Raw genomic sequence first — 13,005 nt, 5'->3', positions numbered from 1 at the left:
TCACATTTTCGTACTTGACCACTGTTCTTTCCTTTTTGTGTGTGTGGATTCAAATTATCATCTGAGGTAATTTACTTTCAACCTAAAGAAATTTCTTTAGTAGTTTTTGTAAGATAGGTCTGCTGGCAAAAAATTTTCTTTGTTTTTGTTCACCTGAGATAATCTTTATTAAAAAAAAATTCATTTTTTTAAAGATAGTTTTGCTGAATATTAGACTCTTACTTGATGGATATTTTCTTCAACCATTTTGAATATGTTATCCAACTGTCTTAGAGCCTCCTTTGTCTCTGTTGAGAAGTCTATTGTTCATATTAGGCTTCCCTTGTAGGTAAAAAATCTTTTTTACTTGCTGATTTCAAGATTTTCTCCTTGTCTTTGCCTTTCAGCCTTTTTACTATGATGTGGCTATTTGTGAAGCTCTTTGTATTTATTCTGTCTAAAGTTTGAGTTTCCTATATGTGTAGTTTTTTCAACAAATTTACGAAGTTGAAATTTCAGCCATTCTTTCTTTGAAAATGTTTTTCTGATTTTTCTCTCTCCTCTCCTTTAGCACTTACCTTCCGTGTGTGTTGGTGTGTTTAATGGTGCTCCACACTTTTCTGAGTCTCTGTTCATTTTTCTTCATTTTTTCTCTTCCTCTGTTTTTCAGCTTGCTTAATTGATATCAATCTATCTTAAAGATTGCTATTTTTTCTGCTAGTCCAAAACTACTATTCAGCCCCACGAATAAAATTTTCATTTCAGTTATTGTATATTCTGACTGCTGCGGGATTTCCATTTGGCTCTTTTTTATACATTCTTTTTATTGAGATTCCCCATCTGTCATGACATTCTCACAGTACCTTCCTTTACTTCTCTAATCATGCTTTCTCTTAGTTTTGTGAAAATATTTTCAATGGCTGCTTTGAGGTCTTTTCAATGAACGCTGACATCACATTGTTCTCACAGGTAGTTTCTGTTGCCCGATTTTTTCCTCAAATGTGGATCATACTTTGTTTCTTTTCATGGTTCATACATTTTGTTGGAATATGGACATTTTAGATAATTTATTGTAACAATTCAGGGTACTAGTCTCCCCTAATGGGGCTGGTTATTGGTATTTACTTGTTTATTTGCTTAGTTCCCACAATCACTGAGAACTGTCAGTAGTATTCGAAGATTTTATTCTTTCCCTGACCGCATTCAGCTGTTTTATATATACTATTTTTAAAATATTTTACATATACATTTCTTTTTTCTGTTTTGATTTTTTAAACATTTTATTCCATACACATTAGGCTTTCAAAGAAAATGTTTTAAATGTGTTTGATAAGATACAAAATATTGTTTGAACTAGTCCTCCAAAATTAATTGCACAGTTATCTCAATGTGCCATTTCTTGAATACTGCAGACTTTACTTGCTAATATAGAGTGTAGCCATGTAGAACTTACCAGCTAATATACAGTGCACCCATATTAATCTACCAAATTCCACGTTTTGGTGTCTATCTGTGAAGTTTCTACTGATCTGTTCATTCCAACATTACTATCATATTGCTTTAGAATTCTTAATATTTGATAGTGCAAGCATCACCCTGTTACTCTTTTATTCAATGTTTTTCTAGCTTACCTACATGCTTATCTTTAGATGAAATTTAGACCAGTTTCCTTTCTCAAAAACCCTGTTATAATTTTGATATCCAGTAAACTTTCTATTAATTCAAAAGAATATATAGTTTGGTGACATTTCTCTTCATATTGGAAACCTTGATATGTTTGTCAATTTATTTAATTTTTAATTTATGCCTCACTGGAGAAATCTGAAGGTTTTGCCTGATTCTTGTTAACATCTCAGTGCCATGATTTATTTGTTAATAGTGGGAATGAGATAGTTTTGCATTGTATTTTAACATTTTTCCTGACTCTTGTTAAATACAACAACAAGAGGCAACATTTCTGAGTGCTAATTGCATACCTGCTCCTTGTGTTAAGCACTTTATTACTTAATTTTGCCCCACCCCATAAAACTCATGTTTCGCATATAGAAACTGTGTCTTAAAGAACTCTGGTACTCTACCTGAGGTTTCACAGCAAGTAAGTGGCAGTGCTTACTATCTTACTAGCTGGGAAAGACTTGATTTCAAGAATTCTGAACTCTAGTAGTGTTCTGGTTGATAGTCCTACTTTTTTCAGATAGATCATCATAGCAACAAATAATAATTGTTCCTACTCCTTTCAAATATTTTTATTTTCTTCCTTTTATTTTTGAACTACTTCTTGTACTGCATATATCTGTATTAAGTATTATTTTAAAACATACACATATAAGATAACATACTACTCACTAAACACTTCAAGAATAGCGTAAGACGACAGGATTGAAAATAGGAATTACACATTATTCCTTTAACATTGAGTATACCAGCTTTGAAGTTGCTGAAATAATTACATCACATAAAAACTTTTTTCTACTTTCTTATTTTCAAAAACTATAAAATTGGGTTTAAGATATTCTTAATTCTAAGAAAATGTTGATTTTGCTTATCTTCATGTTTTTATTCAATTAAGGGCATTTGGTAAACATCTGTTGGTGTTAATATTGCAGAGAGTTGGGGAAATGGAGGGAGGCAACCAGACTGAAGGTTCAGAGTTCCTTCTCCTGGGGATGTCAGAGAGTCCTGAGCAGCAGCGGATCCTGTTTTGGATGTTCCTGTCCGTGTACCTAGTCACGGTGGTGGGAAATGCGCTCATCATCCTGGCCATCAGCTCTGATTCCCGCCTGCACACCCCCATGTACTTCTTCCTGGCTAACCTCTCCTTCATTGACCTCTTCTTTGTCACCAACACAATCCCCAAGATACTGGTGAACCTCCAGTCCCAGAACAAAGCCATCTCCTATGCAGGGTGTCTGACGCAGCTCTACTTCCTGGTCTCCTTGGTGGCCCTGGACAACCTCATCCTGGCCGTGATGGCGTATGACCGCTATGTGGCCATCTGCCACCCCCTCCACTACACCACAGCCATGAGCCCTAAGCTCTGTATCTTACTCCTTTCCTTGTGTTGGGTCTTATCTGTGCTCTATGGCCTCATCCACACCTTCCTCATGACCACGGTGACCTTCTGTGGGTCACGAAAAATCCACTACATCTTCTGTGAGATGTATGTATTGCTGAGGCTGGCATGTTCCAACACTCAGATTAATCACACAGTGCTGATTGCCACAGGCTGTTTTATCTTCCTCATTCCCTTTGGATTCATGATCATTTCCTATGTGTTGATTGTCAGAGCCATCCTCAGAATACCCTCAGTCTCTAAGAAATACAAAGCCTTCTCCACTTGTGCCTCCCATTTGGGTGTGGTCTCCCTCTTCTATGGGACACTGTGTATGGTATACCTGAAGCCCCTCCATACCTACTCCGTGAAGGACTCAGTAGCCACAGTGATGTATGCTGTGGTGACACCCATGATGAACCCCTTCATCTACAGCTTGAGGAACAAGGACATGCATGGGGCTTTGGGAAGACTCCTAGATAAACATTTTCAGAGGCTGACATGAGGGCAATTTGGAAAGACAGCATTAAAGTGGAGACTGGGAATATCCTTCATCCTATATAAGGGATTGTCCTATGTGTTACACAGCAGTGATTGGCACATAGCTCCAGTTCAGAGAGCATATGTGTGTGTGTGTGTGTGTGTGTGTGTGTGTGTGTGTGTATGTGGTGATAAAAAAGACTTATTTGTAACGTGGTGTCCCCCAGGTCTCATCAGCCTTGGCCGTAAACAAAGTCACATTAACACCAACGCTAGAATGTTGCAGGGTCAAATTCTTCAATGTACTTGACTACAGGGACACATTCTTGGCCTTATCTGACTATATCTAGTTTAAACCTAGAGGTGTCTCTCACCTAGCATACATCCAAAGTACAGAAAGTAAATAGTAGCTGATAAGAAACGTAGTGACTTGGTTGTGGTGGTTTGAGAGATTGCAATCATATATAGTTGAAACAGCTGAGCCAGCACGTGACATAGACCTTGACAGGTGGAGTTCAATTCATTTGACATTCATACAGTCATTCATCAACTTATTCTATTCATAATGACAGTCTACAGAGGCCTCAAACTGGGTTACAAACATAAGGTCATAATCTACTGGGGGAAGTACATAAATTTACATTAAACATAAATGGACCTAACTCATCAATTAAAAGGTAATGTTCAACATACTGATTAAAGAATAAAATATAGATAGATGTATTTAAAGAGACACACTGAAAGCACAGGAATATACAAAGCTTGAAATTAAAAAGCGAAACAGACATATTTGGAGAATACAGTATTTTTTTTTTTATTATACTTTAAGTTCTAGGGTACATGTGCATAACGTGCAGGTTTGTTACATACGTATTCTTGTGCCATGTTGGTGTGCTGTACCCATCAACTCGTCAGCACCCATCAATTCATCATTTATATCAGGTATAACTCCCCAATGCAATCCCTCCCCCCTCCCCCCTCCCCATGATAGGCCCCAGTGTGTGATGTTCCCCTTCCCAAGTCCAAGTGATCTCATTGCTCAGTTCCCACCTATGAGTGAGAACATGCGGTGTTTGGTTTTCTCTTCTTGTGATAGTTTGCTAAGAATGATGGTTTCCAGCTGCATCCATGTCCCTACAAAGGACACAAACTCATCCATCCCACTACTGGGTATATACCCAAAGGATTATAAATTATTCTACTACAAAGACACATGCACACATATGTTTATTGCGGCACTATTCACAATAGCAAAGACTTGGAATCAACCCAAATGTCCATCTGTGACAGACTGGATTGAGAATACAGTATTTTAAGTGAAATATTGCTGCACTGACATCAGGTAATAGAGACTTCAAAACAGAGGTGAAAGGAGTGATGTCAACAAGATGGTGGAATAGACAGTTACATTTCTCATCTACCAACATACAGACTAATTTATCAACCATCCACAGATGAAAATACCTTTGTGAGAGCTCCAGAATCCAACTCAAAGTTTACAACACCCTGGTAATGTACAGAAGTAGAAAAAATGCTCTATTGGACATCGTAGAAAAAACTCTGTCACATTACCTGAATCACTCCTCACCCAAGCCAGCACAGAGTAGTAGGAGAGAGATCACCTCATCTCATGAGTTCTTCCATAAGTAAAAAAGAAAATAAAACATATTTGCAACTTCCCCTGCCTTTCAGGATGCTAAACAAGAGGACCACTTCTGTCATGCCTCACCAAGAATACTGAGGGAATCTACATGGCCAGACCTCTCTGAGTAGCTAAGGACAGGAAAAAAATAAGAAAATGGTTGGGAGCTCTTAATAGTCAGTGTGTGTATTTCAACAACTCGGACTTGCACCCTATACAGGCCTGTGCATGCTGTCCAGAAGCTGGCCCATCCACCCACATCCCCAAGCACCAGGTCTGCCTGCCCACAGACCCTGCCAACTGGCCAGCCCAGAGTATCTGGCTAAGCTAACTGGTGAAGAAGAGTTCCTATCGAATTGGACTTTCCCTATCAAAACCAGCCTGTAAAGACTGAAAGAGATGACTGCTTCTTCAAATGTACAAACACAAATGTGAAGCTACAGAAAACACAAAGAATCAAGGAAACAGCAACACCAAGGGAACAAAATAAAGCTTCAGTAACCATCAAAGAAATGGAGAACTATGAACCGTTCAAGTAATCATTTGAAGAAACTTGGTGACCCACAAAAAAACACAGTTAAGCTACTAAACAAAATCAGGAAATCAATATATAAATAAGATGTAAATTTCAACAAACAGAAACCACAAAAAAGAAATAGTAATTCTGGAGCTGAATAATACAATGACTAAACTGTAAAAAACTCAAAAGAGAGCTTCAGCAGCAGATTTGAAGAAACAGAAGAATTAGCTACTCAAAAACAGGTCATTTGAAATTTTCTAGTAAGAGAAACAAATGGAAAAGGAGTGAAGAAAGCCTATGGGACTTATGGGACCCATCACACAAATACACACATTATGGAAGTATCAGAAGGAGAAGTGAAAGAAAAGGAGGCAGAAAACTTATTTTTTAAAAAATGGCTATTCACAGAAGCCGCCACAGGCAGGAATACAAGGAACCTGAAAGTGCTGCTTGCTTTCTCAGCGGGGAGACTTGCAGCCTGGAACAAGTTCAGCCCTGCTCACGGGCTGCCTGGAAATGAATTCAGCACTGTTAGGGGTAGGGCACACTGGGAGACTGGCCATTTGGACTGCATGGGAGCTGGGTGAGGCCTATCACTTCTGGTTTTCCAACACTTCCCTGGCAACCTGTGTGACACAGCAGAGGCAGCCATAATCCCCTGGGAACATAACCTCATTGACTTGAGAACCACACCCCCATCCCTCACAGTGGCCACAGCAAGCTCAACCCAAGGAGAGTCTGAGCTCAGACATGCCTAACCCTGCCCCAACCTGATGGTCTTTCTTTACCCACCCTGGTAGCCAAAGACAAAGGACATAATCTCTTGGGAGCTCTATGATCCCACTCACCACCTGAGAAACTGGAATGCTTATCCAGGTAACCTTAGGGCAAGTTTGTGTCCCCCCTATACTACCACAGCTAGTGCACTCTTGAAAGGACCACCTCCTGGCTGGAGGCCAACTAGCACACTAAGCAAAACTTCAACCAAGGACCATAGACTCTTAGATAAACACTTGGACCATGAGAGTCCACTTTACTCCACTGCTACCTCCACTGGACCAGGTGCTGTTATCCATGCCTGAGGGACTGAAGACAGATCACATCAGAGGATTTTTCACAGACACCCTCTCAGCACCAACTCAGAGCCCAGTAGCTCTGTTGGGTGGCTAGACTGGAAGAGAAATAACAGTCATTGCAGTTGGGCTCTCAGGAAGCCCCATCCTTAGGGGAAGGGGTACAGTACCATATTAAGGGGGGATCCCGTGGACAAAAAGAAGCTGATAAGCAGTTTTTGAGCCCCAGATCTTCCTTCTGATATAGTCTACCCAAATGAGAAGGAACCAGAAAAACAAATCTGGTAATATAACAAAGCAAGGTTCTTTAACACCCCAAAAGATCACACTAGCTCACCAGCAATGGATCCAAGCCAAGAAGAAATCTCTGAATTGCCAGAAAAAGATTTCAGAAAGTTGAGTATTAAGCTAATCAAGGGGGTGACAGAGAAAGATGAAATCCAACTTAAAGAAAAAAAAAAAAGGATACAGGATATGAAGGATATGAAAGGAAGAATCTTCAGTGAAATAGATAGCATAAATAAAAAACAATCACAACTTCTGGAAATGAAAGACACATTTAGAGACGGAAAAATGCACTGGAACGTCCCAGCAATAGAAGCAAACAAGTAGAAGAAAGAACTTCAGAGCTCAAAGACAAGGCTTTCAGATTAGCCCAATTCATTGAAGACAAAGAAAAAAGAATTTAAAAAATGAACAAAGCCTCCAAGAAGTCTGTGATTATGTTAAATGGCCAAACCTAAGAATAACCGGTGTTCCCAAGGAAGAAGAAGAATCTAAGTTTCGAAAACACATTTGAGGGAATAATTGAGGAAAGCTTCCCCGGCCTTGCAAGCGATTTAGACATCCAGATACAAGAAGCTGAAAGAACTCCTGGGAAATTCATCACAAAAAGATCATCACCTAGGCACATAGTCATCAGGTTATCTAAAGTCAAGATGAAGGAAAGAATCTTAAGAGCTGTGAGGCAAAAGCATCAGGTACCCTATAAAGAAAAACCTATCAGGTTAATGGCAGATTTCTCAGCAGACACCCTACAAGCTAGAAGGGATTAGGGCCCTATCTTCAGTCTCCTTAAAACAATTACTACCCAAGAGTTTTGTATCCCATGAAACTAAGCTTCATAAATGAAGGAGAGATACAGTCTTTTCAGACAAACAAATGCTGAGAGAATTTGGCACTACCAAGCCAGCACTACAAGAACTTGTAAAAGGAGCTCTAAATTTTTTTTTTTTTTTTAATGGAGTCTTGCTCTGTCACCCAGGCTGGAGTGCAGTGGCATAATCTTGGCTCACTGCAAGCTCCACCTCCTGGGTTCACGCCATTCTCCTGCCTCAGCCTCTCAGCTTCCTGAGTAGCAGGGACTACAGGCACCCACCACTACGCCAGGCTAATTTTTTGTATTTTTAGTAGAGACGGGGTTTCACCGTGTTAGCCAGGATGGTCTCAACCTCCTGACCTCATGATCTGCCTGCCTCGGTCTCCCAAAGTGCTGGGATTACAGGCGTGAAGGAGCTCTAAATCTTGAATCAAATCCTTGACATACACCAAAATAGAACCTCCTTCAGGCATAAATCTCACAGGACCTATAAAACAACACCATAATGGAAAAAAACCAAGCTAGTCAGTCAACAACTACCATGACAAATAGAATAGTACCTCATATCTCAATACTAATGTTGAATGTAAATGCCCTAAACCCTTCACTTAAAAGACACAGAATGGTAGAATGGTTAAGAATTCGCCAACCTAGTACCTGCTGTCCACAAGAGACTCACCTAACACCTAAGGACTCACATAACATAAACTTAAGGTAAAGGGGTAGAAAAAGGTATTCCACGCAAATGGTCACCAAAAGCAAGCAAGAGTGGCTATTCTTATATCAGACAAAATAGAAATTAAAGCAACAACAGTTATAAAAGAGAGGGACACTACATAATGATAACAGGACTAGTACAAAAGGAAAACATCACAATCCTAAATATATATGCACCCAACACTGGAACTGCCGAATTTATAAAACATTTACTACTAGACCTAAGAAATGAGATGGACAACAACACAAAAATAGTGAGGGACTTCAATACTCCACTAGCCAATAGGGGAACAACACAGTGGTAGGGGCTACCTGTGTCAGGAATAAGAACTCCTGCCCCTCCCCTGTCCAGGTGTGCTCTCACCATTGTTCCATCTACGAGGAACAAGCTTTCTGCAGAAAGTAACAATTGCCTTGCTGAGAAAATTAAATTTATGTTAGAGTGCTATTTCTTTGCGGCACCAGGGAACAAGCATTTTGCATTTCTAACATGTCAAGTACTCTCTCAGATCGCACTGGAATAAAACTGGAAATCAACTCCTAAAGGAACCCTCAAAAGCATGCAAATACATGGAAATTAAATAACCTGCTCCTGAATGTTGGGTCAACAATGAAAACAAGATGAAAACTTAAAAATTATTTGAACTGAATAATAGAGACACAACCTATCAAAACCTCTGGGATACAGCAAAAGTAGTATGAAGAGAAAAGTTCATAGGATTAAAGTCCTACATTAAGAAGTTTACAAGAGCACAAATAGACAAGCTAAGATCACATCTCACAGAACTAGAGAAACAAGAAGAAACCAAACCCACACCCAGCAGAAGAAGAGAAATAACGAAGATCGGAGGAAAACTGAAGGAAAGTGAAACAACAAAAAATAAAAATAAAAATGAAAGTGAAACAAGAAGCTGGTTCTTTGACAAGTTAAAAAAAAAATGATAGACCATTAGCAAGATGAAGAAAATAAGAGAAGATTCAAATAAGTGCAATTAGAAAAAAATGGGAGATATTACAACTGATACCACAGAAATACAAAACATCATTCAAGGCTACTAGGAATACCTTGATGCACACGAGCTAAAAAACCTAGAGGAGAAGAATAAATTCCTGAAAATATACAACCTCCCTAAATTAAACCAGAAAGATATAGAAACTCTGAACAGACCAATAACACGCAGTGAGATTGAAATGGTAATGAAAAAAATGCCAACAAAATAAAGTCCAGGACCAGAAAGATTCACAGTTAAATTGGTACCAATCCTATTGACACTATTCCACAGGATAGAGAAAGAGGGAATCCTCCCTAAATCATTCTATGAAGCCAGTATCACCCTAATACCAAAACAGGGAAGGACATACAAAAGAAAACTACAGACTAATATCTGTGATGAAAATAGGCGCGAAAATCCTCAGCAAAATATTAGCTAACTGAATCTAATGGTGTGTAAAAAACATTTGACAAAAATCCAACATTCACTTATGATTAAACCCTCAACAAAATTGGCATGGAAGGAACATACATTAAGGTAATAGAAGCCATCTATGACAAACCCACAGCCAATATTATAGTAAACAGAGAAAAGCTGAAAGCATTCCCCTTTGAGAACTGGAACAAGACAAGGATGCTCACTGTCACCATTTCTATACAACATTGTACTGGAAGTCTTAGAGCAATTAGACAAGAGAAAGAAATAAAGGTTATCCAAGACAGTAAAGAGGAAGCCAGACTGCTGATGTTCACCAGTGATACAATCGTATACCTAGGAAACCTTAAAGACTCATCCAAAAACTTTCCAGAACTGATAAATGAATTCAGTAAAGTTTCAGGATATAAAATTAATGTACACAAATCAGTAGCACTACTATACATCAATAGCGACCAAGTTGAGAATCAAATCAAGAACTCAACTCTTTTTACAATACCTGGAAAAAATTAAAATACTTAGGAATACACCTAACGAAGGAGGTGAAAGACCTCTACGAGGAAAACTCCAAAACACTGTTGAAAGAAATCATAGAAGGCACAAAGAAATGGAAACACATCCCATGCTCATGGGTGGGTAGAATCAATATTGTGAAAATGACCACACTGCCAGAAGTAATCTACCAATTCAATGCAATTCCCATCAAAATACCACCATTATTCTTCACACAACTAGAAAAGAACTATCCTAAAATTCATATAGAACCAAAAAAGAGCCCACATAGCCAAAGCAAGACAAAGCAAAAAGAACAAATCTGGAGGCATTACATTACCTGACTTCAAACTATACTATAAGGCCATAGTCCCTAAAACAGTATGGTACTGGTATGAAAATAGGCACATAGATCAATGGAACGGAACAGAGAACCCAGAAATATGCCCAAATACTTACAGCCAACTGATCTTTGACAAAGCAGGCCGGGCGCGGTGGCTCAAGCCTGTAATCCCAGCACTTTGGGAGGCCGAGACGGGCGGCTCATGAGGTCAGGAGATCGAGACCATCCTGGCTAACACAGTGAAACCCCGTCTCTACTAAAAAATACAAAAAACTAGCCGGGCGAGGTGGCGGGCGCCTGTAGTCCCAGCTACTCGGGAGGCTGAGGCAGGACAATGGCGTAAACCCGGGAGGCGGAGCATGCAGTGAGCTGAGATTCGGCCACTGCACTCCAGGCCCGGGGACAGAGCGAGACTCCGTCTCAAAAACAAACAAGCAGACAAAGCAAACAAAAACATAAAGTGGGAAAAGGACACCCTATTCAACAAATGATGCTGGAATAATTGACAAGCCACATGTAGAAGAATGAAACTGGATCCTCATCTCTCATCTTATACCAAAATCATCTCAAAATGGATAAAGGACCTAAATCTAAGACCTGAAATCATAAAAATTTCTAGAAGACAACATTGGAAAAAGCCTTCTAGACATTGGCTTAGGCGAAGAGTGAATGCCCAAGAACCCAAAACCAAATGCAACACAAACAAGGATAAATAGATGGGACTTAAACTAAAAAGCTTCTGCACAGCAAAAGAAATAATCAGTAGAGTAAACTGACAACCCACAGAGTGGGAGAAAATCTTTTTGTAAACCATGCATTTGACAAAGGACTAATATCCAGAATCTATGGGGAACTCAAATTAAGAAGAAAAAAAAATTCCATCAAAAAGTGGGCTAAGCCATGAACAGAAAATTCTCAAAAGAGGATAAACAAATGGCCAAACATATGAAAAAATACTTAACATCACTAATTATCAGAGAAATGCAAATTAAAACCATAATATGATACCACCCTACTCCTGCAAGAATGGCCTTAATCAAAAAATAAAAAAAAATAGATGTTGGCATGGATGTGGTCAAGGGGGAACACTTTTACATGGCTGGTGGGAATGTAAACTAGTACAACCACTATGGAAAACAGTGTGGACAGTAGTATGTCATACCAAAGGTATGTCTGCCATTTGATCCAGCAATCCCACTACTGGGTATCTACCCAGAGGAAAAGCAGTCATATACAGAAAAGATATTTGAACAAACAAGTTTATAACTGCACAACTCGCAATTGCAAAATATGGAACCAGTCCAAATATCCATCAATGAATGGATAAAGAAAATGTGATATACATATATATATATACACACACAGAGCCCATTGTATCATTTTTATGCCTTAATGTGTATATATATACACACTTATGTATGTGTGTATATATATACACACTTATGTGTATATGTGTGTGTATATATATATGTATATATATGTGTGTATATATATATACACATATATGTATATATATGTGTGTATATATACGTATATATACACATAAGTATATATATGTGTATATATATGTGTGTATATACGTATATACACATATATGTATATACGTGTGTATATATACGTATATACACACACACACACCACAGAATACTCCTCAGCCATAAAAAGGAATGAAATAGTGGCATTTGCAACAAGGTAGATGGAATTGGTGACTATTATTCTAAGTGAAGTAACTCAGGAATGGAAAACCAAACATCATATATTCTCACTCATAAATGGGAGCTAAGCGATGAGGACATAAAGGCACAAGAATGATACAATGGACTTTGGGGACTCAGGGGAAAGAGTGGAAGGAGGTGAGGGATAAAGGACTACACATTGGGTACAGCGTACAGAGATGAATGCACCAAAATCTCAGAAATTACCACTAAGGAACATCCTTGTAAACAAATACCACCTGTTCCCCCAAAACCTACTGAAATAAAAAATAGGAAAAAAAATATGGTGGTGTCAGCAGAATGGCAGAATAAAATGTCCTAGCCTTCTTTCCCTGCAACAGAAAGTTCCACTAGCAGCTATCCACAGACAAGTATATCTTGGTGAAAAACCCCAAACCTTGAGAATAAGCCTGCAATACCTGTGTGTATCACAGAAACAAGTAAGAACTGCATATGAAGAGTAAGA

At 38.8% G+C, this 13,005-nt stretch overlaps 1 protein-coding gene across 1 annotated transcript; it reads left to right on the top strand.

Annotated features, from left to right (window-relative positions):
* The first annotated feature begins 2,597 nt into the window (after positions 1–2,597).
* LOC105515660 (olfactory receptor 1D2) lies at positions 2,598–3,536 on the top strand. The gene has a single exon (XM_011947500.1). It carries the CDS (start codon positions 2,598–2,600, stop codon positions 3,534–3,536), a length of 939 nt encoding a protein of 312 aa, XP_011802890.1.
* The last annotated feature ends 9,469 nt before the right edge of the window (positions 3,537–13,005 follow it).

The sequence above is a fragment of the Colobus angolensis genome, unplaced genomic scaffold (genome assembly GCF_000951035.1).
Source record: "Colobus angolensis palliatus isolate OR3802 unplaced genomic scaffold, Cang.pa_1.0 Scaffold267, whole genome shotgun sequence".
NCBI lineage: Eukaryota > Metazoa > Chordata > Mammalia > Primates > Cercopithecidae > Colobus > Colobus angolensis.
This window is presented reverse-complemented; position numbering and strand designations above follow the sequence as displayed.

Coding starts and splice junctions, on each gene's coding strand:
- LOC105515660 (XM_011947500.1), top strand. CDS start 2,598: ATGGAGGGAGGCAACCAGACTGAAGGTTCAGAGTTCCTTCTCCTGGGG.